Here is a 26,805-nt window from a genome sequence, read left to right on the forward strand (position 1 = left end):
CTACTACTTTATCAATTTTTGTCCCTTACAATTTATCTACTACTTCTTCCTTTACTATGACATTGATACTATCCTCTTCTTTATGAAGATGGATGAACTCACTTATTACTTCAATCATGACCTCTACCTTCTCAAGAAAATCTCCTTTCCAGTTCCTAATCAGTCTTACCCTTCCCTTGACTGCCCTTTTACTATTTATATTTTTATATCCATGTTTACATACACTCCCTTTGACCCTCTTATTTCTTTTTTCAGTTCTCCCCTGTACTTTTCGTATTCAGCTTGGTTCTCTACATAATTATGAACCTGACATTTATTGTGTCTCCTTTTCCTGTTGCCTTTTCATAATTTATGGAGGATGTAAATGGTGATTTTGTGAGGTGCTGTGCATCTCCAGTTGCTTTTTCTGTGAACTAGGTGCCATTCTGAGAGAAGGGCATGCACAGGGGTCACGTAGCATGCACCGGAATGCGTTGAATCAATGTTATCTTAACTTCACACAGTCCAATCAGCTGTGACACTAGGTTCCCTAATTTGGGCGATGTTAATTCTGCCAATGAATTTGAAGGTCACTACACAAACAACAAATGTTCTGCTACAATACGGGACCCAGTCTAGCATTATTTAAAGGATCAGGCACCAAATTACAGATGAGATGATTTTTAAGAACCTTTTTATTGCAGTGTCTGGAAATGCTTTGGAGTGTCTTTGAAGATGTTATGATGAGTTCCTGGATTGGCTAGGGAGTATTGCTGTATCCTCTCGATGGGGTGAGTGGGTGCAGAAGAATAGATGACCTCATAGAATCACAGAATCTTAACAGCAAAGAAGGAGGCCATTTGGCCCATCGTGTCTGCATCTACTCTCCAAATGAACATTATGACTTAGTGCCATTGCCCTGCCTTTTCCTTGTACATTGTTTCTATTCAAATAATCATCTAATGTCCTCTTGAATGCCTCGAATGAACCTGCCTCCACCACACTTCCAGGCAGTGCATTTCAGACCCAAACCACTCGTTGTGTGGAAAAGTTTTTTCTCACATCACACTTGCTTCTTTTGCAAATAACTTTAAAACTATGCCCTCTTGTTCTTGATCCTTTTATGAGTGAGAACAGCTTCTCCCTATCTACTCTGTCCAGCCCCCTCATGATTTTGAACATCTCTATCAAATCTCCTCTCAGCCTTCTTCTCTCCAAGGAGAACAGTCCCAACCTCTCCAATCTATCCTCATAGCTGAAGTTTCTCACCCCTGGAAACACAACTGTCCACACAAAGGCTACAACTGGTATGCAGGTCTGGGGCTAGCAGCAGCTGTTCCTCAGGGTCTGCAGCAGGACACGGAGGTGGAGCAGAAGCCATGGAGAGGCACCATACTGCATACTGCACCATACCCTCCACCAGGTCAGAGCTGGACTGTCAAGCCCCTTGACAGTGACAGGAGGCTGCCTGACAGGCCAGCCAATGCACCCAGCATCTCGTTGTGTATACCCATTAGTGCTCTCCTGTGTGCCGCTCCATTAGGGTCCTTATTTGAGTCTTCTACAGCATAATTCATCTATGACCTGGCCCTCCGATGAGCTGGCAAATGAACTAATCTTTACCCTTGGTGTGGCTGCAGTCTATTCATGCCCAGATGACTCATGACATGCTGATCCCAACTCTATAATAGCCTCCAAGGGATTATACAGTGCTAATACCCAAGCTGGTGGTTGAGAGTCAATTCCAGTGATGGGGCCTCTTCATCAGTGCTGTGCAGTGGTTCTCTCTCTTTGTCTATGGGCTGCTATGGCTGGCCAGCAATTCTTGGCTGTCTAAAAGTAGGAAGGCAGAAGAGAAGGTTGGTGTGAGGGAAGGTGGATGGGGAACAAGAGATCTATGATGACACCATCAGCAGCTTGCTCCTCATGCCAGATATCAAGATGAGGGTGTTCTGGGAGTTGACTTGGTCCATAAAGCAGCAGCATAAAACCATTCTCAATGTTCTCAGCGATGTCAGATGCCTTGGGCTCCATTGCAGATACAGAGAGCCTCCTCTGTACAGACATCCTTGTCTCCAGCCAGTTTTTCTCTTATCCCTTCTATTGAGTGCCACCTTGCCCTGCAAGAGAGAGTGAAGAATATCAGTTGTGTTGCTCTGTGTTTGGGTGATGTACATGCCATAGATGCAAAGATGGGGAAATATGAAGGCAACAAGAGCTGGGTGTTAGGCTAGCAGCATTGAGAGTTAGGCTGGCAGCGTTGAGAAATGTGTGAGAGTGAAGTGGAATATCTGGATGTTAGGCAAGAGACTTGAGTGTCAGGCAGTGCTGCTGGCTGAGTGATGGGACTGTGGTGCATTGAACAACGGGTAAGAGATGTCTGATCCTCGGTTTCAGACTCCAAAGGTTGACCACCCTGGCCACCAGTTCCCACTCCCTTCTCAGGGTGGTCCTCAAGGGCCTCCTAGCCCTCCTCAAAATCATTGCATCTTTCCTCCTGCCCACCTTGAACACTAACACTCTCACCCTCTTATTTTTCACCTTGAAACTCTCTTTGCCCTGCTGTTCACTTAAATCATTTAAATTGTCGTAACGTTATTCAGTGAAGCTTCCCTTTAAAGGGAGCGGCCTGTCTTTAAGAAGAGCAGCCTGGCTGCGCCATGTGTCTTGCAAACAATGCCGTTGTGCTCTCCTGCTGAGCACAGAGGCAGCTGGCAGCATTAAGAAGTCAGCAAAGGGGGTCCCACTCAGCCCTATGCAACAATCATTCAGATGAGGTGGATGACCAAATTTGGATGCTGCCCTTCTCAACCTGGATGGGCGTGTATGCATCATGAATTGCAAACTCCACCCCAAAAATTGGGGTAACTCAATTTCTATCCCTAAATCTTCAGTCATCTAGGGAATTCAAGCTTTCTCTTCCCCACATGGGAATCTGTCTAGAGAGTTAGGATGAGGGGGGGCATTTTCAGAATGGCAACCTGTAACTAGTGGAGTGCCACAGGGGTCAGTGATGGGGCCTCAATTATTTACATTATATATTAATGACTTGGATGAGGGAAGTGAATGTACTCTTGCCAAGTTTGCAGATGACACAAAAATAGGTGGTAAGGCAAGTGGTGAGGATGACACAAAGAGTCTACAGAGGGATATACACAGGTTAAGTGAATGGCAGATGGACTATAATGTGGGAAAATGGAGGTTATGTACTTTGACAGGAAGAATAGAGGAGCTGAATATTATTTAAAGGGAGAAAGACTGCAGAAAGCTGCAGCACAGAGGGATTTGGGGTCTTCGTGCATGAATCCCAAAAAGCTAGCATACAAGTTCAGCAAGCAATAGGGAAGGCAAATGGAATGTTGGCCTTTATTTCAAAGGGAATGGAGTGTAAAAATAGGGAAGTCTTGCTAAAACTATACAATGCACTAGTTAGACCACACCTAGATTATTGTGAACAGTTTTGGTCCCCTTATCTAAAGATAGATAAGAGGTTGAGTAGGTTGGGCCTGTACTCATTGGAGTTTAGAAGAATGAGAGGTGACCTTATTGAAACATATAAGATTCTTAGGGGGCTTGACAGGGTAGGTGCTGAAAAGTTGTTTCCCATTGTGGGAGAGTCTAGGTCCAGAGGGCATAATCTAAGAACACAGAGATGAGGAGGAACTTCTTCCCTCAGAGGGTAGCGAATCTGTGGAATTCTTTACCACAGATGGCTGTAGAGGCTGGGTCATTAAGTATATTCAAGGCTGAGATAGACAGGTTTTTAATCAGTAAGGGAATCAAGGGTTATGATGAACAGGCAGGAAAGTGGAGTTGAGGATCATCAGATCAGCCATGATGTCATTGAATGGCGGAGTAGACTTGATGGGCCGAATGGCCTACTTCTGCTCCTATGTCTTTTGGTCTTAGTCTATCCCCAAACTAGCTCCTCTGAAGGCCTCCCATTGCTCATTTACTGTATCACCTGCCAGTCATTGATTCCAATCCAGCTTGGATCCCCTTTCAACTCACTGATATTAGCCCATTATAATATACTAAGAGGGGTAGATGAAGTGAGAGATCTTGGCGTACAAGTACACAGGTCCCTGAAGGCAGCAGTTCAAAGAGACAAGGTTGTAAAGAAGGCATATGGAATGCTCGCCTTCATCAGCAGAGGTATAGAATATAAAAGTAAGGATATAATGTTGGAATTGTATAAAACACTGGTGAGGCCACAACTGGAGTATTGTGTGCAGTTCTGGTCACCACAATACAGGAAGGATGTAATAGCTCTGGAGAGAGTGCAGAGGAGATTTACAAGAATGTTGCCAGAGTTAGAAAAGTGTAACTACGAGGAGAGATTGGATAGGTTAGGGTTATTTTCCTTAGAACAAAGAAGGCTGAGAGGTGACTTGATTGAGGTGTACAAAATTATGAGGGGAATAGATAGAGTGGACAAAATTATTTCCCTTGGAGGAGAATTCTAGAACCAGGGGACATAGATTCAAGATAAGTGGCAGAAGCTGTAGGGGGGACATGAGGAAGAACTTTTTTACACAGAGGGTAGTGGGGGTGTCTGGAATTCACTGCCCAAGTTGATGATGGAGGCAGAAACTCTAAACTCTTTTAAAAAGTACCTGGATCTGCACCTTAAGTGATGTAAGCTGCAGGGCTATGGGCTGGGTGCAGGAAGGTGGGATTAGAAAGGGCACCTGGGTGTCCTCGGGCAGGCCTGGACAAGATAGGCCGAATGGCCTCCTTCTGTGCTGTAACTTTTCTGAGGTTCTATGGTTCTATTATGTTGAATAAGAAAGCTCTCTTCTATGCATTTCAGGAATTTTTTCCCCTCTTTTCCCTTTACACTTTTATTTTCACAGTCTATGTTAAGGTAATTGAAATTCCCACACAACAATACCTTAACATTCTTGCAACTTGCTGCAGTTTGCCTCCAAATTTGCTCCTCTGTCTCCTTCTCACTGGTAGTAGCTTAATATCTCCTCTATTGTTCTTTAATTCTAACCAAATAGGTATTGTCTTTGAACTCTCAAGTATTTCAACCCTTTCTAATGTTGTAACTGTATCTTTGATCAACACTCCTTTTTTCCTTCCCTATATTTCCTGAATACACTGTAGCCAGGAGTATTAAGTGCCCATGCCCCATGCAAATTGGACGCTTCCTCATCTTTAAGGACCCCTTTGGCCTCTCTAGCATAAACACAAATCAACCCATATTCAACAACAGCAACAACTTGCATTTACAAAGTACTTTTAATATAGAAAAAAATGCCCTAAGGCACTTTACAGAGGCCTAATTAGATTTTAAAAAAGGGCACTGAGACATGGAATAAGATATTAGGAAGGGTAGTCAGAAGCTTGGTCAGAGAGGTGGGTTTTAAGGAGGGCGTTAAAAGCGTAGGAGAAGGTGGAGAAACGGAGAGATTTAGGAAAAACTTTCCAGTGCATAGGGCCCAGATGGTTGAAGGCATGGTTGCCAATGATAAGATGAAGGAAGAGGGGCTGCACAATTGGCCAGAACAGAGGGGATTGTATAACTGGAGGAGGTTAGAGAAATACCGAGGACCAAAGCCATTAAATGATTTAAACACAGGATGAGAATTATGAATTTAAAGCTTGCGGGACCAATAGGTCCGCCAAGGCAGAAGTGATAGGTACACAGGACCTGGTGCAGGACATAATATCTTTGATGTTCCTGAGCTTAAGTGGAGAAAAGGTTCCTTTTGTTTGGGCTAAATACTAAACTGACCCTATATCTTCCAACTTTCTATATCTCATAGTTTATAAAGATGAGCTTTGAAATTTAAGTTCTTGACAACTTTCTAACTCTTCCGAAAACCTTCAGAATTTTATTTTTTAGCTCACCCAACTGATTTAAAAGAGCAGCATTTGATCTTAAACACCTCAAAATATCATAGAGAAGTTCCACTTAAGGGACATGACCACAAGTGGCCCATTAAGATGACCGATTCAATACACAAAAACTTTCAATTGTGTCACTATAATTGTTAGAACTATAATTGAATCATTATAATTAACTAAATTTACAAAAAAATAATTTTAAATTACTTACTTTGATTCTCATTTCCTCCTGGTGCTTAAATCACGGTAAGGGGACTTTTCTGATATCAGTACTCTCCTAATGTATTGTTAGGCTGTTTTGTTCGAGCACATCAACAACAACTTGTATTTATATAGCGTCTTTGACATAGTAAAATGGCGGAACACACTTCAAAGGTGCAACATCAAGCAACATAAGGAAATATTAAAACAGGTGGCCAAAAACTTGGTCAAAGAGATAGAGGTCTACAGCACAGGAAAAGGCCCTTCGGCCCATCGAGTCTGCGCCGGTCAAACAAGTACCTAGGTATTCTAATCCCATTTTCCAGCACTAGGCCCATAGCCTTGTATGCCATGGCATCGCAAGTACACAACCAAATATTTCTTAAATGTTATGAGGGTTTCTGCCTCTACCACCCTTTCAGGCAGTGAGTTCCAGATTCCCATCACCTTCTGGGTGAAAAAATTCTTCCTCACATCCCCTCTAAACTTCCTGCCCCTTACCTTAAATCTATGCCCCCTGTTTATTGATCACTCCACCAAGGGGAAAAGTTCCTTCCTGTCGACCCTATCTATGCCCCTCATAATTTTATAAACCTCAATCATGTCCCCCCTCAATCTCCTCTGCTCCAAGGAAAATAACCCCAATCTATCCAATCTCTCCTCATAACTAAAACTCTCCAGTCCAGACAATATCCTGGTAAATATCCTCTGCACCCTCTCTAATGCAATCACATCCTTCCTATAATGCGGATTTCAGAACTGCACGCAATACCCTAGTTGTGGCCAAACCAGTGTTTTATACAGTTCCAGCATAACCTCCCTGCTCTTATATTCTATGCCTTGGCTAATAAAGGCAAGTATCCCGTATGCCTTCTTAACCACCTTATCTACCTGTCCTGCTACCTTAAGGGACCGGTGGACATGCATACCAAGGTCCCTCTGATCCTCGGTACTTCCCAGGGTCCTACCATTCATCGTGTATTCCCGTGCCTTGTTTGTCCTGCCCAAGTGCATCACCTCACGCTTATCCGCATTAAATTCCATTTGCCACTGACCAGCCCATCTGACCAGCCCATCTATATCCTCCTGTAATCTAAGGCTATCCTCCTCACTATTTACCACCCCACCAATTTTCGTGTCATCCACGAACAGATAGGTTTTAAGGAGTTTCTTAAAGGGCAAGAGAGGTAGAAAGGCAGTGAGGTTTAGCAAGAGAATTTTTTAAAATTCTTTCATGGGATGTGGGCATCACTGGCTAGGCCAGCATTTACTGTCCCTCCCTAATTGCCCTTGAGAAGGCGGTTGTGAGCCACCTTCTTAAACCGCTGCAGTCCATGTCCTGTAGATACACCCACAGTGCTATAAGGACAGAGCTTAGAGCCTTAGTAGCTCAAAGTAAAGCTGCCAATGGCATGTCACTCAATTTTACAGACCCGCCCCTCCCCCACTCTCTCGCCAACCCACCCCAGGGCTGGTCGGGGCGGTGGTGGGGGGAGGCCATAAAATGCAGCCCAGGGAATGGTGAGACTATAGGGGATGGGATTTTCAATCAGTCTTTTGTTCTTCGGCTTTGACAGGAATGGTTCAGGCTGGAACCTGTTAATTATGACCATCTGGCTAAAATAGAATGAGCAAATGCCTTATATGTGACATCATGATATCTCAGACTGCAAGGATTACAAGTTTTGGATCTGCCTTTGACATTCTTTCATGTACAGAATTGCTAGTTACTCCTGTAGGTCGTCAGAGCATCTCAAATACAGGAGTGTGTACCTCAGCTGACAAAACAGTACTCTATGATGTTGAATATCACTTGGAAGAAGCACTAACAGCTGTAAGAGCACAGAATATACTCAGGGTGGGAATATTCAATATCCGTCACCAAGAGTGGCTCAGTGGTAGCATTACCAAACTGGTGAGTCCTGAAGAACATAGCTGCCAGCCCACATTTGTGACAGGTAGTCAGAGAACGACCACAAAGGAAAGACCTACTTGTCCTCCCTGCCACAGATGTATCTATTCATGGCATTGGTAGGGGTAACCACCATACCGTCCTTGTGAAGACTAAGTCCTGTCTTCATACTGAGGTCAGTCGCCATCATGTTGTGTGGCATTATCACCATGCCAAATGGATAGAATCAGAACAGATCTAGTAGCTCAAAACTAAGATGCTGTGGGCCATCAGCAAAAGCAGAACAGTATTCCACCACAATCTGTAATCTGTAATTTCATGATCCGGCAAATCCCTCACTCAACAATTATCAACAAGTCAGGTGACCAAGCCTGGTTCAACAAAGGGTGCTGAAGAGCATTCCAGGAGCAGACCAGGCATACTAAAAATAAGGCGTCAACCCGATGAAGCTAGAACTACAGGCATGCCAAACAATGGAGCAGCATGCTATAGACAAAGCTAAACAATCCCACAACCAACGGATCAGATCAAAGCTCTGCAGTCCTATCACATCTGGGGCGGAATTTTATGGCCCCATTGTGGTGGCAGCAGGGCTGTAAAATGTGACAAGCTGTTCAAAATTCCATTGACTTTGGTGGAACTGTAAAATCCCACCAGCAAAAAATTCCACCCCAGTCCGAAATGGTGATGGACAATTAACTAATTAATTGAAGGAGGAGACTCGTTTACATTCTCATCCACAATGATGGCTGAGATTGATGTGTTAGTACAAAAGACAAGGCTGAAGCATTTGCAACCATCATCAGCCAGAAGTGCTGAGTGGATGATCAGGGCTTCCTACTGAAGTGTCCACTTTCATAGAAGTCTGTCTTTGGCCAATTTGATTCACCCTATGTGATATCAAGAAGGTTAGTTCACAGGATAAAGTAAAGTTTATGGGCCCCAACAATCTTCCGGCTGTATTACTGAAGACTTGTGCTTCAGAACTAAACATGCCCTGAACCAAGCTACAACATTGGCATATATCTGACAATGTGCAAAATTTCCAAAATATATCCTGCCCACAAAAGGCAGGACATCCAAGCTGGCCAATTACTGACCCATCAATCTACTTTCAATAATCAGCAAAGCGATGGAAGGCATTATCGACAGTGCTATCAAGTGGCACTAATGCACCAATAATCTCATTGTGGCTAAGTTTAGCGTCTGTCATGACCAATTGGCTCCAGATCTCATTAAAGCCTTGGTCCAAACATGGCAAAAAGAACTGAATTCCTGGGAGGAGACGAGAGTGACTGCCTTAGACAAACATGCAGCATTTGACTGAGTGTGGCATCAAGGAGCCCTAAGTCAATAGGAACTGGGGGAAAACTCCCCACTGATTGGAGTTAGATAATACCTAACTCAAACGAAGATGGCTGTAGATGTTGGAGGTCAATCATCTCAGCACCAGCATATCGCTGCGGGAGCTCCTCAAGGTCGTGTTCTATGCCCAACCATCTTCAGCTGCTCCATTAATGACCTTCCCTCCATCGTAAGGTCAGAAGTGGGGATGTTTGCTGATGATCGCACAGTGATCATTCCATTCATGACTCCTCATAGACTGAAGCAGTCCGTGTCCATATGCAGCAAGACCTGGATAACATTCAGGCTTGGGCTGATAAGTGACAAGCAATATTCACACCACACAACTGCCAGGCAATGATCATCTCCAGCAAGGGAGAATCTAACTATCTCTCCTTGATGTTCAACAGCATCATCATTGCTGAATTCACCATCATCAACACCTTGGGGGTGCCATTGACCAAAAACTTAACTGGTGACAGCCTTCCAACTCTTAAGATGATGGTTTGTGCCCTGGCAGTCAATTCTGCATTATGCTTCGCCAGGTGTGCCTCAGGAGCCCCACTTTGGCATGGTAGTCTCTGCTGCATTGTCTGCAGGGGAAGACAGTGGGCTGAGAAAGCATATGATTTGCTGGCCTCTATTTTCTCTAGGCCCTTTTCTTGGCCAGCAGAGCTTTTCATTTCTTTTTGCCTCTTCCAATGCCCTTCCAAGCAGTCAGCATCTAGAGGTCATGGTCATCAATGACCGTCTCCCAGCAGACAGTGATAATGCCCACCATCCTTACATCTCGCTTGCAGGTGTCTTTGTAGCGGAGGTATGAATGCCTAGGATGTAATGACCCAGTGGCCAGTTCACCCTACAGAAGGTCTTTGGAATAGCTGTCATCCATCTGATGGACATGGCCAAGCAAGCACAGACATCATTGGCTTAGCAATGAGTGTATCCCAACACAACTATTATGTTCCAAAACCTCTGGAGATGACCACTACCCCAGGTGACCTTGTCCTGCCAAGAGATGCTGAGGATACATCTTAGACAGCACAACTTAACTGGATTAGCCATTTCAAGGTGTGTTGTGGAGTTCCCCAGGGATTAGGACTGCTGCTTTTCTTGATCTATATTAATGACCTAGACAGAGGTGTGCAGGACACAGTTTCAAAATTGCAGATGACACAAATCATGGAAGTTCTGTGAACTGTGAGGAGGATAGTACTAAACTTCAAAAGGACATTGACAGGTTTGTAGAATGGGCAGACATGGGAGAGATGAAATTTAATGCAGAGAAGTGTGATGTGACATTTTGGTAGGAAGAACGAGGAAAGGCAATGCAAAATAAGTATACATTTCTTAAGAGGGTGCAGGAGCAGAGAGACCTGGGGTATATGTATACAAATCATTAAAAATGGCAGGACAGGCTGAGAAAGTGGTTAATAAGGCATACAGGCTCCTGGGTTTTATAAATAGAGGCAAAGAATACAAAAGCAAGGAAGTTATAGTGAACCATTATACAGCACTGGTTTCAGCCTCAGCTGGAGCCTTGCATCCAATTCTGGGCACCACCCTTTAGGAAGAATGTGAAGGCATTAGAAAGGGTGCAGAGAAGATTTACAAAAATGGTTCCAGTGATGAGAGATTTCAGTTACATGGAAAGATTGGTAAAGCTGGTGTTATGACCGATGCAGTTGGTACAGCTGAGTTATTTAAAAATCCCAGAGGGAAACTTTAAGCAACTGTCATAACCTATAATTTTAAGTGTTATGTTTGCAATGTGACACTAAATCCAGGAATCAGACCACCAGTTCTCGAGGTTTTACATTAAACTAAATGAAACATTTTATTCATTTACACAGGTTAAAATATATATACACATGGCTACAAATTACTACTATCACAACTTTTAACAAATCTCTATTAAGGCAACAGCAACCCATAGACTTAACCAGACACCAGGCAAAGCTTTTTCACCTTACGAATTCAAAATGAGGTTCTTTTCATTTTACTTCCTGTGGAGACAGTGGGAGGCTCACAGCTGCTTTGATGTTACATTGCCTCTGCTCTAAACACACCACACTGCTGAATTTATTCCTAGAAAAGCCCATTGAATGTAAATTCTTATTGTATCACCAACCTCTGAACTAAACTTCTCTAACAATAAATCCCCTTTCATAGTACCAATTTTATTTGTAATATAAACATATTGCTTGGTATCTGCTAGATAGGTATCAGTTTTCACCCCACTTCTTGAATGCTCTATTCAAAAAATGCAAATGCACGCTATCTTTCTTACATATCAAAACTAGTACACATCAGACTAGCTGGCTTTAATCCAATTAAGACATACCCACAGACTAAGCCTCTATTTCAAAAGAAAAATATTTTCCAATAATATTATATACATGAATAGCTTCATGAGAGTTGGGATTGTTCTTTTTTAGAGAAAAGGTTGAGAGGTGATTTGGTAGAGATGTTCAAAATCATGAGGATTCTGGACAGAGTAGAAAGGGAGAAAATGTTCTCATTGGCAGAAGAAAACCAGAGGGCATAGATTTAAGGCAATTGGCAAAAGAACAAGAGGCGACATGAGGGAAAACGTTTTATGCAGCAAGTTTTAAGGATTGGAGGCAGATTCAATTGTAGCTTAAAAAGGGAATTAGATAATTATCTGGAGTCAAGATTTGCAGGGCTACAGGGAAAAGGTGAAAGGGACTAGCCGAGTTGTCCTCACAGAGTGCCGGCATGGACACAACAGGCTGAGTGGCCTCCTTCTGTGCTCTGTGATGTAACCATTTTATGATTCCATGATTCTATGTAAATATTGTGGCTACAAGAGCAGGTCAGAAGCTGGGAATTCTGTGGTGAGTGAATCACTCATTCAAAGTCTTTCCGCCACCTATAAGGCACAAGTCAGGAGAGTGATGGGATACTTTCCACTTGCCTGGCTGAGTGCAGCTCGAATAACGCTGAAGAAACTCAGCAACCATTCAGGACAAAGCTTGATTGGCACCCCCTCCACCACCTTAAACATTCACTCCTCCACCACTGATGCAACATGGCTGAGGTGTGTACCATCTGTATGATGAACTGCATCAACTTGCCACTGTTTCTTCAACAGCACCTCCCAAACCTACAACCTCTACTATCTATAAGGACAAGGTCAGTAGGTGCATGGGAACACCATATGCAAGTTCCACTCCAAGCCACACATCATCTATTGGCATTCCTTCATTTGTTGCTGGGTCAAAATCCTTGGACTGCAGCTCACCAACAGCTTCTCAAGGGCAATTAGGAATGGGCAATAAATGCTGGCCTGAATAAATGTTTTTAAAAAACTTAAGTTTTTAAGTTTTTCTTGTCCAATATGACTGTGAATTCGAATTTGAGAGATTTTCTCCTGACTATAATAGGCTGCCTCTAGTGATTTAGTTGGCTGACTGATTTTACCCTTTTCATTTGTGTACCTAGTCAATGAGAGGACTGTCTCTCTGACTCCTTCCTCCCTCAGTGATTACCTGTGTCTGTCAATAAAGTTAGCTAACTCTCCTCCTCCTTGGGATGCAAGTTCAGAGTAAACGTCTCTTGATTCTCAAAATAAATAATGGGCCAGGGATAAAACAACTGACCCTTGTTGTGAGGTGTAACATATGTGAGTTGTAACATTCCCCAGACTGACCCATATGGACTTAATATGCCTATTCTTTCTCGAAGACATCATAATAGATCATGTGACACACATTAGTCTTGTTGATTGGCTGGGCGATTGCCACTAGAATTGGCAGAGGGAAAATCTAAATGTTCCTGCATGTGTCATTACATTGACGAACCGTAGTAATTATCAGTAAGTGATTAATAATTATAAAGTGGCTTGATCCCTGAAAAACTAGAGTTGACTTTTACATGAGGTATATGAAAAAAAATACACTTTTTTAAGCCAAAATTCATAGGGTCAACTCTTTTATGAAAACATTCTATAAATTTCTGTTTACTAATTAAAAGTTTGTGCAGGGATGGTACAGCTTTCTTTTGGGTAGGTGACATTGTCTTTCACAACTTAGGACAATGAGGTTCCTGTATGTGTGCCAATATTTGCAGAAACTCCCAACACTGAAAAGTTTGGAAAACACAGAAATAATTTATTAGCACTGCTTCACCTTAGTGTTGTAAAGCTCAAAGTGCTTTTTTGATATCACAACTATAATTAGGAAGGATAGAGTATGTGATTATATTGCTGGATTTTGAAATACATGTTAGCTGTTTAAAAATTCCATGTAGCCAGCATTGTACTTTACTGAAACCACAGTAAATACACGTTGCATAAGATAATACATTGAATGACTTCTATTTAATCTGTACAGTACCATACTCTCCATTCTCATTTTAGCATTGTACTGTTATTACTGTGTGCTCATTTTTGCACTTTGCGAATCTGTACTCTCGTTCGGATTATATTGTATAACACTGCTGTTTTATTTCAGCATCATGGTGTACTTTATTCACTTCTGTGTTACTTTGCATACTATTTTTGCACTGTGCTGTATTGCTCTGTAAAATGATCTTTCTATTATGCTGAACTTTGTTTACTGCTGTGGAATATTACAAGCTGGTGCTGTATTGTACTTACTGTAGCGCAACATCATTCGCCCCACTCTATCATTGCTCTGCATTGTATTTTTCCACTGCTCCTTCTGACACTGACTATAATGACATTCTCTATCGTCAGCCAGCTGTGCAAATGACCTCTGACCTCCGGCTCTGTCACATGTACCGCTTGTACTTCCGGTGTGGGCTGTAGTGTACGCATGCGCAGCGGGCAGGGTTGGATTCTGTTCCGGTTGGTGCAGGTGAGATCTGGAGGGGTGAGTGGAGGGGGCAATAGGGGGGAAGGGAGAGAGGCTTAGTCTATAATTCAGTCCCCTCAGCGGACAGCCGGCGAGGCCTGGGGTACTGGGCCTCAGCCTGCAGCCGGAGACAGCGGAGAGAAGCCGCTCCGAGCTCAGGCTGGATCCAGGGAAGGGTTTTTTTTCTGTTAAAACAGAAAGCGCAGGTCTGGCAACAACTGTAGAGAGAGAAACAGAGTTAACGTTTCAGGGACCTTTCTTCAGAAGGCTTTTTCTTGTGGAGAATGTGGAAGTTTTTCAGATCGAACCTCCTGGGGCCGTCGGTTCAAACGCAAAGATGCCAGCCCAGTTTCAGCAGCTACTGCAGATAGTGGCACAGCACAGCACACACTCCAATTAACAGAACAGAACTAGATTGAAACCTCACAGTGGGAAAAAACCTAAAGCGTTAATGTTCGGATAGCCCCCCCGCCAAGGCGGGCTTTAAATATAATTCCTGGCAATTTATACTATAATAAAATTAGAGCTGGGCCATTTAGGAGTGAAATGAGGCACGTTTTCAAAGGGTTGTAGAAACCTGAAATCCTTCCCAGGAGACTGGATGCTGTGTGAGTTGAAATTTTCAAGATGGTATATGATGGTATTTTTTGTCAACTAAGGACATTGAGACTTGTGGAACAAAGGCAGGTAAATGGAGTGAAGTGCAGATCAGCTGTGACCTAATTGCATGGTGAAATAAATTTCAGGGGCTCAGTGATGGATTGAATTTAGTGTTGTCTGTGATCTATTCCAAGCAGATTCTTCAGAAGATAACTGATTGCAGTTATGAGACAATCTGTGCCTGGAGCACCATGTAGGGCTATGCTGGCATATTAAACTGCAATAGTTAATTTGAAAAATTGGAAACATTCTAGTTTGTAATAGTTAAAAGAGGGTCTGAGATGCACAAAAATCTGAACAGATCATATTTTTTCAACATTTGAATATTCAAGAGCATATAGTTTCCCCCTCCCCAAAAAGATTTAATTTTGCAATAGAAATAATGGTGGGGTGCTCATGGTTATTATAAATTGGACAACATCATTCAGTGTTTGCATACGTGCAGTGAAACCAGGAAATCAGAAAGTTACTATCCAATTTCTCTTGTTCTTCTGCAAGCTTTGCTATAATGGTACCTCATCTATATGCTTGAGATTAAGCTACACAAAGCATGTCAAGTTATGATAATTCAGACTGGCGTATTCATGTATAAGTTATTTGTGATAAGCTCCACTTGCTGCCAATTAACCCCTTTGGCTGGGAAAGTGTAATTTTACAAGCAAGGTCTAATTCCTTCAGAATTTAATTATTGTTGGAGATGTAATTATTTTACTTTTTCTTTTCTGTCTCTTATCTGTCTCTCATTTTTCTTTCTCCTTAATTTGCTTTCTGTGCACAATTTTGCATTGAATTATGTATTCTAATTTATACTTCTGATTTAGATTCTTGTGTCTCAGTAATGATTCTTCAATCTGGTTGAAGAAACAGGATATTGCTCTTCCTGCTCAGGCATATCCCAGATCCTCTGGAGGGCACTGCACTGAAAAAAATCATTTAGTAGCCATAAGTTGCTGCTCAAAAGCCCATAGAATCTGCAGGAAGCTATAAAAGTAATGGACAGTAACCCTGTTCCTTTGACACTGAATGCAAAACCTTGGGCCATGGCACCCAGTGTTGTGCTTCATACTGTAGGATCGATGTCAGAGGGTGCAAGAAATTTAAGATGATAGATTTTAGAAACTTTAGTTGTGGGGAGGGAGAAAGGAACAGCAGCTCTTTTTATTAGAAGGTTAAGATCAGATCAGAAAAATGTGTTCAATACTATGAAGGTTTTGAGAAGGTAAATGGAGAAAAAATGTTTCCACCAGATGATTGGGTAACCAGTGGGCATGAATTTAAAATTACCAAAAAATGGAATGAGAGGTTAAATGAATTATAATTGCTTTACGGTTTGAGCTCCCTTGGAATAAACAGTAGTGGAAGCAGAAACGGGCAACAAATAATAACTTCAGAAAAAGAATTTCAATCTTGTGGGAAAAGGCAGAGGAATGAGATGGAGTGGGTAACTCTGAGAGTTGGCGTAGATAATATGGGCTGAATTGACTCTGCCTTTTGTTTCAAATTATTACAAAAAGTGCACCAACTCCAGAGCTGCTGTGTAAGATTTGAAATTTTCATCACTGTATAAACTGTAAAGATCTTAAGTAATTTTCCTCTGTTTAAAAAAATACACAAATTTCTGTGTGGTACAGGTGGCTAATTTGAATTGGGATTTTTTCTTACCTCAAATAGGTATATTTAGTATTTGAGGTAATCTGTATATTAGTGCTCCTGATATTGAAAGTGCAGTTTTTTTCAGAATATGTACTTTGATTTAATTATATAAGTTATATTTTTACCAAACCTGTTTTATGGTTTATACCAGAAGTTACTGCTGCTAGTTCTCAAGTAAGTAAAATTGCTTAAATGTTTATTACACCACAGAAACCATTAAAAGGGAAAGGAAATGCAGGAAACACTTTCCAATGTAAATATCTTAATGCTTCTTTTAACATGGTTAGCAATGTAAACTGAATGTTAAAAGTAATTTGTTACTATTCATTTATTGACTTCTGTTATGGGGAAAGTGAGTCCAAAGTTTTCTCGCTGTGCATTAAAAATATTTTCATGGCTTCACAATTTTATGTTGCAAGAAAGGTGAAAATTGGCACAGAATAGAGTGCATTGGAAGCAGTGTAAAAGTTGAGAATTTGGTGCAGAAGGGGAAGGAGCTGCAGCTTTTTGTCTTCAATACTTGTAGAGGTTCATGTTATAGGTAAATATTGTGGTTCAGGACAAAGTCAGCAACGTAGATGAGCAAACTGATCAGAGCACTATGGCGCAGGAGACTATTCAATTGAAGAAAGAGAAAAGGAGTCATCATAGTCTGAACAAGACATTTCTCTGCAGCTGTGACAAAGAATTCTAACGGCTGTGCCTACCCAGTGCCGGGATTAAAATTTGCTGGAAAAGAACTTGAAGTGGGAGGGAGAGGATCCAGTTGTCATGTTCAATTTAGGAGCCAATGACATAGGTAGAACAGGAAGGAGGTTCTGCTTAGAGTTTTAGAAGCTAGGGTCCAAATTAAAAAGCAGAATCTCGAAGGTGTTCATCTCTGAATTTCTACCTGACTAATGCGCAAATTGGCATAGGGTCACGTAGATCAGAGACTTGAATGGGCGGCTGTGGAAGATGAGTTTCGATACATGGCCCATTACTGGGAAAGAGGAAGCTGTTCCATTGGGACAGCTTCACTTAAACTGGGCTGGGACCAGTGTCCTGGTGAGATCTATAACCAGGGCTACAGATAGGGCTTTAAACTAAATAGGTTGTGGGAGAGAGTTGGTCTAAGTGGGAGAAAATTTATAAATCTAAATAGAACAGTCAAGGTTTTAGTGTAACCTTTTGGAAAAGATGAGCAGAGTGGCACAGGAAGGGACAAAAAGTTTAATGGTAATAGTGCATCAGTGAATAAGGGCAAATCTGGAAAAAATTGTAAGAAGCTTTCATAAGATAGAGGAATTAATGGCACAGATAAATTGGTTTGATCTAATAGCTGTTACTGAGATGTTGCATAATGATCAAGGTTGGGAACTAAAGATTCCAGAGCACTTGACACTTCAAAAAAGGCAAAAAAAGTTAAACTGGTTGAGGTGGCCCTGATAATAGAGGATGGCATCAGGACAGTAGTAAGGAAGGATCTTGACTTGGAAATTGAATCCATATCGGTGGAGATAAGAAATAACAAATGTAGCAGAAGTAGTTTATAGTTCCTTCTAACAGTAGCTTTACTGATGGACAGAGTATTAAGCAAGAAGTAAAAGGAGCCTGTAACAAAGGCAATGCAATAATCGTGGGTGAACTTTAATCGTCAAAAAGACTGAACAAATCAAATTGGCAAAAGTAATTTGGAGGACAAATTCATGGCATTCAAGACCATTTCCTAGAAAATTAACAAGGATCGTAGTTTAAAGGAAAGAAAAAAGAGAATGAAATAAATGGGGTCATTTTCAGGCTGTTACTGATGGAGTGTTGCAAGGATCAGTGCTGGATCCTCGGCTACTTCCAAACTGTTAATGACTTAGATGAAACGACCAAGTTTGTTGAGGGTACAAAGCTAGGTGGGAAAATAAGCTGAGAGGAGTATGCAAAGAGTTATAATTAGGTTAAGTGAGTGGGCAAGAAACTGGCAGATAATATATAATGTGAGGAAATATAAAGCTATTCACTTGGTAGAAAGCATATGTTTTTGGAATGGTGAGAAATTATTAAATGTTGGTATTCAGAGGGATTTTGTATCCCTGTACAAGAAACACAAAATTGACAGGCAAGCAATTAAGACAAATGATATGTTGGCTTATATTGCAAGGGTCCTGGAGTACAAGAGTAAGGAAGTCATGCTGCAATTGTAAGGGGCTTTGGTGAGATCATACCTAAGGAAAGATATAGTTGCCTTAGAAGAGAGGTGCAACAAAGGTTCATTAGATTAATTCTTGGGATGAGAGGGTTGGCTTATGAAGAGAGATTGAATACATTGGACCTATATACTCTCTGTAGTTTAGAAGAATGAGAGGTGATCTTGTTGAAATTTAGAAGCTTCTGAGGGCTTGACAGGGTAGCTGTTGAAAAGCTGTTCCCCCTATCTTGAGAGCCTAGTACCCCCAGCGGGGTGCATAGTCACAGTTTAAGGAGTTAGTCATTTTTGTCTGACATGAGAAATTTCTTCACTAAGGATTACAAATCTTTGGAATTCTCTACCCCAGAAGGCTCTGGATGCTCAGTATATTCAAGGCTAAGATTGACGGATATAAAGATCAGGTAGGAAAGTTGGGTTGAGGCCAAGGACCAGCTATGATTCTCTTAAGTGACAGAGCATGCTCAAGGGGGAGTGTATGGCTTACTCTTTCACCAATTTTTTATTTTCTTAAAACTTCATCGCTATGTTATCAGCGAGTTAAATCCATGGTCAGGCTACTGAAAATTTTTAATGAGATGAATATTGGAAAAATTTTTAAGTACCAAGATTAATATATAAATGGTCCCTTATTGTTAAAAGGCATCTCTGCCATAAATTCATTTCCCAGCTATTACACTGCATTAGATTCAAAATAAAAAAATAATCAGCTGTATAGTAGATGCAGTGTTGCCTTTGAAATCATGTGGGGTTGAATCCCTGTGCTGCCTGTGATTTGAATCTAACCACGTGTGATATGTTTTGTCAGTTCTCAAATGGATGCCAGCTGGGTTAACTCGTGGTTGTTGAACATCTTGCCTCAAGGGAGGGAAAAACTGACATGGGCTGTCATGACCTCCACTCTAGGTACACTTCAGGGATAGCTCATGGTAACTAAACATCTTACCTCATGGGAGGAGAAACTGATGCATGATCTGAGCTCACCTCAAAGTAACTAAGCAGCTTATCTCCAGAGGGGTTGGGCATAATAGGAGGAGAAACCGACAAAGGCCGCTTCACCGACAGCGAATGGTTTTGTTGGCTCAGTGCAAAGTAGGATTAAAAGGAAAGTTGGGCCAAGAAAGGAAACTGCCTCACATGTTGATTAAATTAGCTTGCTTGCAGTGCATCTTTTTAAAGTAAAATTTGCCTTTCATTTCTTTTTGTTAACAAAGTCCCATGAAGTTAATTCTATAAATAGGTATGTGAACATGTAGGAACAGGGTATTTTTTGCAAAAGGAAGGGTAGTTGAAGTGGATATTCTCTATTTCAAAAAAAAGTTAAAATTTTGTAAGACTATAGGGGAAGAACATGGTGGCTGGTGGGACTAAGTGGGTAGCTCTTTCAAACAGCAGGCACAGGGCCAAATGGCCTCCTTCAGTGCTGTATGATTCTATGATTTCCTTCAAAATAATTGAACAAAAGTTGAATAAACACTCATTTAATTTGTTTAGTGTCAATTTTCTTAATTTGCTTGTATGTCTGTTATTAGTGCCACTCAATTCATCCTCATTGGGTCTATGAAATATCAACTCCAATATTAGCCTAACAACTTCTTTTTATTACTTATTTATGGGATATGAGCATCATTGGCTAGGTCAGAATTTATTGCCTATCCCTAATTGCACACAAGAAGGTGGTGGTGAGCCACCACCTTGAACCGCTACAGTCCATGTGGTGTAGGTATACCTACAGTGCTGTTACAAAGGGAGTTCCAGGAATTTGACCCAGTGACAGTGAAGGAAAGGCGATATAATTCTAAGTCAGGATGGTGTGTGGCTTGTGGTGTGTGACTTTGCAAGTGGTGGTGTTCCCATGCATCTGCTGCCCTTCTAGGTGCTCAAGGTCACAGGTTTGGAAGGTGCTATCGAAGGAGTCTTGACGAGTTGCTACTGTTCAGCTTGTAGGTGGTACACACTATTGCCACTGCATCATTGGTGGAGGAAATGAATGTTTAAGGTGGTGGATGGGGTGCCATCAAGCAGGCTGCTTTGTGCAGATGGTGTTGAGCTTCTTGAGTGTTGTTGGAGCTGCACTCATCAGGCAAGTGGAGAACATTCCATCACACTCCTGACTTGTGCTTTGTAGATGATCGGCAAGTTTTGGGGAGTCAGGAGGTGAGTTACTCTCCACAGAATTCTCAGCCTCTGCCCTACTCGTGTAGCCATAGTATTTATATGGCTGTCCCACATGGTTAAATGCTGCCTTGATGTCAAGGGCATTCACTCTCACCTCACCTCTTGACTTCAGCTCTTTTGTCCGTGTTTGAACCAAGGCTGTAATGAGGTCAGGAGCTGAGTGTTCCTGGCAGAACCCAAACTGAGCATCAGTGAGCAGGTTATTGCTGAGCAAGTGCCACTTGATAGCACTGTCAATGACCCGAAATGCTGATGATGAAGAGTCGATTAATTGGGCGATAATTGGCTGGGTTGGATTTCATCTGCTTTGTGTGGCCAGGACATGCATGGGCAATTTTACACATTGTCGTGTGGATGCCAGTGTTGTAGCTGTACTGGAACAGCTCGGCTAGGGGCATGGCAAGTTCTTGAGCACAAGTCTTCAGTACTCTCGCCAGAATGATGTCAGGGTCCATAGCCTTTGCACTAATCAGTGCCTTCAGCTGTTTCTTGCTATCGGTGGAGGGAATCAAACTGGCTGAAGACTGGTATCTGTGATGCTGGGGACGCCCGGAGGAGGCCAAGATGGATCATTCGCTCAACACGTTTGGCTAAAGATGGTTAGAAATGCCTAAGTCTTCACTTTTGCACTGTGCTGGGCTCCTCCATCATTTAGGATGGAGATATTTGTGGAGCCGCCTCCTCCAGTTGTCCACTACTATTCATGACTGGGTGCGGCAGAACTGCAGAGTTTAGATCTGATCCGTTGGTTGTGGAATCACTTAGCTCTGTCTACTGCATGCTGTTTTGTGGCCTCACCAGGTTGACATCTCATTTTTAGGTATGACTGGTGCTACACCTGGCATACCCTCCTGCACTCTTCATTAAAGCATGGTTGATTCTCCCAGCTTCACGGTAATAGTAGGCTGTGGGATATGCCAGACCAAGGTTACAGATTGTGGTTGAAAATAATTCTGCTGCTGCTAATGGCCCACAGTGCCTCATGGATGCCAAATCTTGAGTTGCTAGATGTGTTCAAAATATGTCCCATTTAGCACGGTGGTAGTGCCACACAATACAATAGAGGGCATCCTCAATCTGAAGACAGGATTTTGTCTCCAGAAGGTCACTCCTACCGATACTGTCATGGAGAGATGCATCTACGACAAGTAGGTTGGTGAGGATGAGGTCAAGTAGGTTTATTCCTCTTTTTGGTTCCCTCACCACCTGCCGCAGACCCAGTCTAGCAGCTATGTCCTTTAAGACTCAGCCAGCTCGGTCAGTAATGGTGCTACCAAGCCACTCTTGGTGATGGACATTGAAGTCCCCCATCCAGAGTACATTCTGTGCCCTAGCCACCCTCAGTGCTTCTTCCAATTGGTATTCAATACTGATCCATCAGCTGAAGGGGAGGTGGTAGATGGTAATCAGCCAGTTTCCTTCTGCATATTTGACTTTTTGCCATGCGACTCCATGGTGTCCAGAGTCAATGGTGAGGACTGAGAAATTTGTTCAGTTTGAATGATTTAGCACAGGGGTCGACAAACTTTTCGGCCAGAGGGCCACATCTGGACCTGGAAAGCTTTTTTTGTGGGGGGCTCCTGTCTGGCTATAAACGCTTGAGAAATGAACAGTTCTAATGAAGATAAATTTTTGCCGCAAATAAACATACAACCTTTATAATTATATTGTAACAATACATTAAATGCAATAATGAAATCATACCCTCTGTTTCACGCCCTCAGCTTAACGTGAACAATGCAGTTGGTCATCCTTCAATACAAAAAAAAACTAGTCTTGGTAATAGTGACAGTGAAACCATTAAAAATCCATCTGGTTCACTCATGTCCTTTAGAAGAAAATCAGCCACCATTACCCAGTCTGGCCTACATGTGACTCCAGACCTACAGGAATGTGGTTGACTCTTAAATGCCCTCTGAATTGGCCTAGCAAACCACTCAGTTGTAAACTGCTACCAAGTACAAAAAGGAATGAAACCGGATGGATCACCCAGCATCGGCCTAGGCACCGGAAGCAACAATGGCAAACCCAGCTCTATACAGCACTGTGGGTGTACCTACATCACATGGACTACAGCGGTTCAAGAAGGTGGCTCACCATCACCACCTCGAGGGCAATTGGATATGGGCAATAAATGCTGGCCTTGCCAACGACATCCACATCCTGTGAAAGAAATAAAAGCCCTATGTCGCATTTTCTCGCCATAGCTGTATGACCTGCTGAGTACATCCACCATTTTCTGTTTCTATTTCAGATTTCTAGTATCTGCAGAATTTTGCTTTCGGTCTTGATTTACTGTGATCTACAATATGGTGTTGCAAGAACTACCAGGGGGAAAGTAGTAAAGAAAGTAGTAACCAAAAGGCATCTCAAAGGCAGTCATCGCATCTTGTGGGGAGCGCAGTGATCTGTATCCACTCTGAACCTAACATTCCTAGAGCTGGGGTTTCATAAACTCACTGCACATTTTAAGAGAGGTGCAACCAAGTGCACCTGTAATCTGTTCTACACCTGTTAGGGAATCCATTTCTAATTTTTAATTTTCTCAAAACACCAAAATTCTAACCTAAAACCACACACACTTCACTACTACATTCACCATCATCCTTCTAAAAATGTAAATCTCTGCAGCAATTCTGGCTGGAACAGAAGACTCTTTTACAACTAATTTTCAGAAGTGCAAAAACAACTAATCACAGAGCTGCCTATCTCAATGTTAAACTGAGATTACTTGTGACCTTCATACGTATCTCAGGACTCAGTATTGGAAGCAGAATTTATGCTTCGATATTTCAATCCCTTGTCTGCCAGCAGAATTTAGATCAGGTTTTTGCTGGGTCTACAAATCTGCTACCCTCTGGTTCTTTTGCCAGTTACCTTGACTCTGCGTCCTCTGGTTACTGACCCTTCTGCCACCAGAAACGGTTTCTCTTTATTTACCGAATCAATACCCTTCGTGAACACCTCAATTAAATCTACCCTTAACTTTCTCTGCTCTAAGGAGAACAACCTCAGCTTTTCGCATCTCCCTACTTAACTGAAGTTTCAGTTAACGTTATAAAAGTCACTATAAGTTGACAGGACATACACACAGATGCAAGATTTTTTGATAGATTATAGATATATAACCATTTTAGTGGGCAAAGGCACCTTTCAGTGTATTACTATGCTAGTACAGACCTGAAGGCCCCAGGTTCAAATCCAGCATTGCCAGCACCCATAGCACAAGACCTCAACAAGAATCAACACCTTTAGTGAGGGAATGACAAAAATGGGGAAACAAAATTTTATAAGAGTTGACTTTTCATAGAACATTAAAAGCTAAGTGAAGAATAAGTTGAAGTTTTGAAATTTATGTATATACTTGCAAAAGCAAATCAAAGCTGCAGTAATCTAATAAGTAACCTTGATTACATAGTTACCTTGTGCTGCTCTCACTGCTCCTCCACATGCACATGCCTCTCTAACATGGCATCTGCATCCCCAAGAAAAGCTGGCCTACTCCATCTTACTTGGAAGAATTAGGCCTTGAAGTGCATTCCTGAAGCTCTGAATTGCATCTACATTTTATTTTCACAACGCCTGGTGCTGATTGGTTAGGCAACAGGAACAGTGGCACATGCACACTTGACTAGCACTGCACCTGGCAGCGCATGTGTGATTCCTAGTAAGTGTATGACTGCAGTGCACCTTGCTAGTTTTTCCTGGTGCAGCCATTGTGGTATTAGGAGCTCCCACAAACTGAAATCGTGATCCTTATTTTGGGTTAATATTTGCACATGACTTTTCCCTGGCATCAGTGGTATGTGAAGGCAGCAAGTAGCGTCAGCACACTGCTCTGTAATGCAAACAACAGTAAAAATATCCGTGGAGTAGATTGTTGCATCATCTTGTGTAAGGATAGTGTGAATGAAGGGTATATTTCAAAAAGAAAATTGGAGGGGTGATGGACAGAGTGCTATCAGAAAGTAAATAATTGTATTGATGCTAATGTGTTGGTTTACTTTTACAGGTCTTGGTGTAAGCAAGAATGTTGGACATCAGAGGCTGGGCAGAGTACATTGTTGAATGGGCTGCAAAAGATCCCTATGGTTTCCTTTCAACAGTTATCTTGGCACTAACCCCGCTGTTCTTAGCAAGTGCAGTGCTGTCATGGAAACTGGCAAAAATGATTGAGGCCAGAGATCGAGAGCAGAAGAAGAAACAAAAGCGTCAAGAAAATATTAATAAAGCAAAAAGACCAAAGAAGGATTGAACACGTAATGAGGAAACATTCCGTATCTTGAACAAAAATGCACCCTGTTTTTCATATTTAACAATTGCAGTTATATTTGGCAATAACTTCCAAGGATGGCACCATAATTCAGTGACTGCTTCATTAGATGTGTGCATTTATCTTCTAATATTTCAAGTTTTGGGTTTTTATGATATCCCTTAATATTGGGATGAACATTTCCACTCATGCTTTACAGCTAATTTTCTACTGTACTGTTTCCTATTTGAAATAAGTATGCATTTTCATTCCTTGTGTACCTATTTCATAAAATCTGTAATCTTGTGATTATGAAAGTGTACTGAACCATTGCTCTGAAATCAATATATTGATAAATTCATAAAAATAATGTTTGGAAATCAATGTAAGGTTACTGTTTCTGATTTTGAAAATAACCTAATTTATATCAAATTCTATTTTGCTTAAAAACCTGAACTGTTATTGACTGAATTTAATTCACAGTTGCAAAATGATATGAGGTGAGGGAAAAACCTAAAACAATTTTATTTGGCAACATGATCCATAGTAAAGCCATTGAAGGACAAGGCTGCATTTCCAAGTGAAAGTCTTTAGCAAGATATTTCTATTAGCTAGTAGCCAACATGAATTATACTTTGATACAATGCACCGTTACACCACTTGCATGTAATGTTATAAACATTTTGCAAGGTGGTCTGTTGTCTCAAAACAAAATTTTTGCCAAATACTTTTATAGCAGATGGTGCTCTTTAGTTTCTACATGCTCCTAATGGTAATTATATTAAATGGTACCTTTTGTACTGTGAAAATTGTCCTTTGCTCTATCGAATGGTATGAGAAGAATGTTGACCATTAATGGCATAACTCATATATTAGTCTACATCATTGGGCATTGTACACTGCAAAAGAGGGTATCTGCACAAGCTCTGAAAATTGTATAAAATCTCAATCTTTGTTAATGAAATTGCTGATAATGGTACCGGGCTGTTGCTAATGAGTGTGACTAAGTTGCTTATGGAAGTATGCCCATCAGTGGCTCATTGTTGCATATCAATTTCATTTGTATTTCTGTACTACTTTTCTTCCTTAAAAGTTTAAAAATGATTAGAAGCTATTTACTGATGATTGTACCAAATCTGCTTCATCATACATAATATGCCAGTACTGCAGATGCTGGAAGTCATCTTCAAAAAAGAAAAATTAGAAAATGCAGGAAATGCTAAGCTGGTCTGGCAGCTTAGAGAAAGAAACATCTTAGGAAAGGTTATTGACCTGAGATGTGAACTTTCTCTCTCTCCACAGATGCTGTCAGCCCGGCTGAATATTTTCTGTTTTTATCAACTAACATATTATGTAATAACTGTACCAGTACAGGTTTGGCCTGTGAGCTATCTTGGAATTTCTGATTGCTGTAGATGTGACTGACCAAAACATGATGGAAATTTGTAATTAGGTGAGCCTTCGTTTTCAGTCTCAGTTCATGCTCAAGAGTTCTTTACATCAAAATAGTTGTCAATGGTACTGAACACTATACAATCATTCACGAACATTCCTACTTTTCACCTCATGATGGAGGGAAGGTTATTGAAGCATAGACCCTGTTGCGTTGTGATGTTTTCAGTGTGGGAGCATAGGGAAATGTAGCCAGATGGTTGGGCCTAGGACACTACCCTGAGGAATTCCTACAGCAGTGTCCTGTGGCTGAGATGATTGGCCTCCAATAGCTACAACCATCTTCCTTTGTGTTAGGTAT

At 41.6% G+C, this 26,805-nt stretch overlaps 1 protein-coding gene and 1 long non-coding RNA gene across 4 annotated transcripts; one reads left to right on the forward strand and one right to left on the reverse strand.

The window, feature by feature from the left end:
* Positions 1-659: 659 nt before the first annotated feature.
* Positions 660-14,041, reverse strand: LOC144684862 (uncharacterized). Its single transcript, XR_013577577.1, has 2 exons — positions 13,914-14,041; positions 660-2,099 (listed from the first exon to the last, which is right to left on the reverse strand). It is a non-coding gene; the product is annotated as an uncharacterized LOC144684862 (long non-coding RNA).
* Positions 14,017-26,506, forward strand: smim15 (small integral membrane protein 15). 3 transcript variants are annotated; one of them, XM_078549166.1, is made up of 2 exons: positions 14,017-14,133; positions 24,813-26,506. In XM_078549166.1, the coding sequence occupies exon 2, from the start codon at positions 24,831-24,833 to the stop codon at positions 25,053-25,055; it is 225 nt and encodes a 74-aa protein (XP_078405292.1). In that variant the 5' UTR covers positions 14,017-14,133; positions 24,813-24,830; the 3' UTR covers positions 25,056-26,506. The 3 variants fall into 3 exon arrangements, with proteins under 3 accessions (XP_078405292.1, XP_078405310.1, XP_078405301.1); XM_078549184.1 differs by having other exon boundaries at positions 14,087-14,148; XM_078549175.1 differs by lacking the exon at positions 14,017-14,133 and adding an exon at positions 19,399-19,528.
* The last annotated feature ends 299 nt before the right edge of the window (positions 26,507-26,805 follow it).

This window comes from Cetorhinus maximus, chromosome 1, assembly GCF_964194155.1.
Source record: "Cetorhinus maximus chromosome 1, sCetMax3.hap1.1, whole genome shotgun sequence".
NCBI lineage: Eukaryota > Metazoa > Chordata > Chondrichthyes > Lamniformes > Cetorhinidae > Cetorhinus > Cetorhinus maximus.

What these genes read in the sequence shown, in the direction of transcription:
- smim15 (XM_078549166.1), top strand. Translation starts at nt 24,831, where the DNA reads ATGTTGGACATCAGAGGCTGGGCAGAGTACATTGTTGAATGGGCTGCA.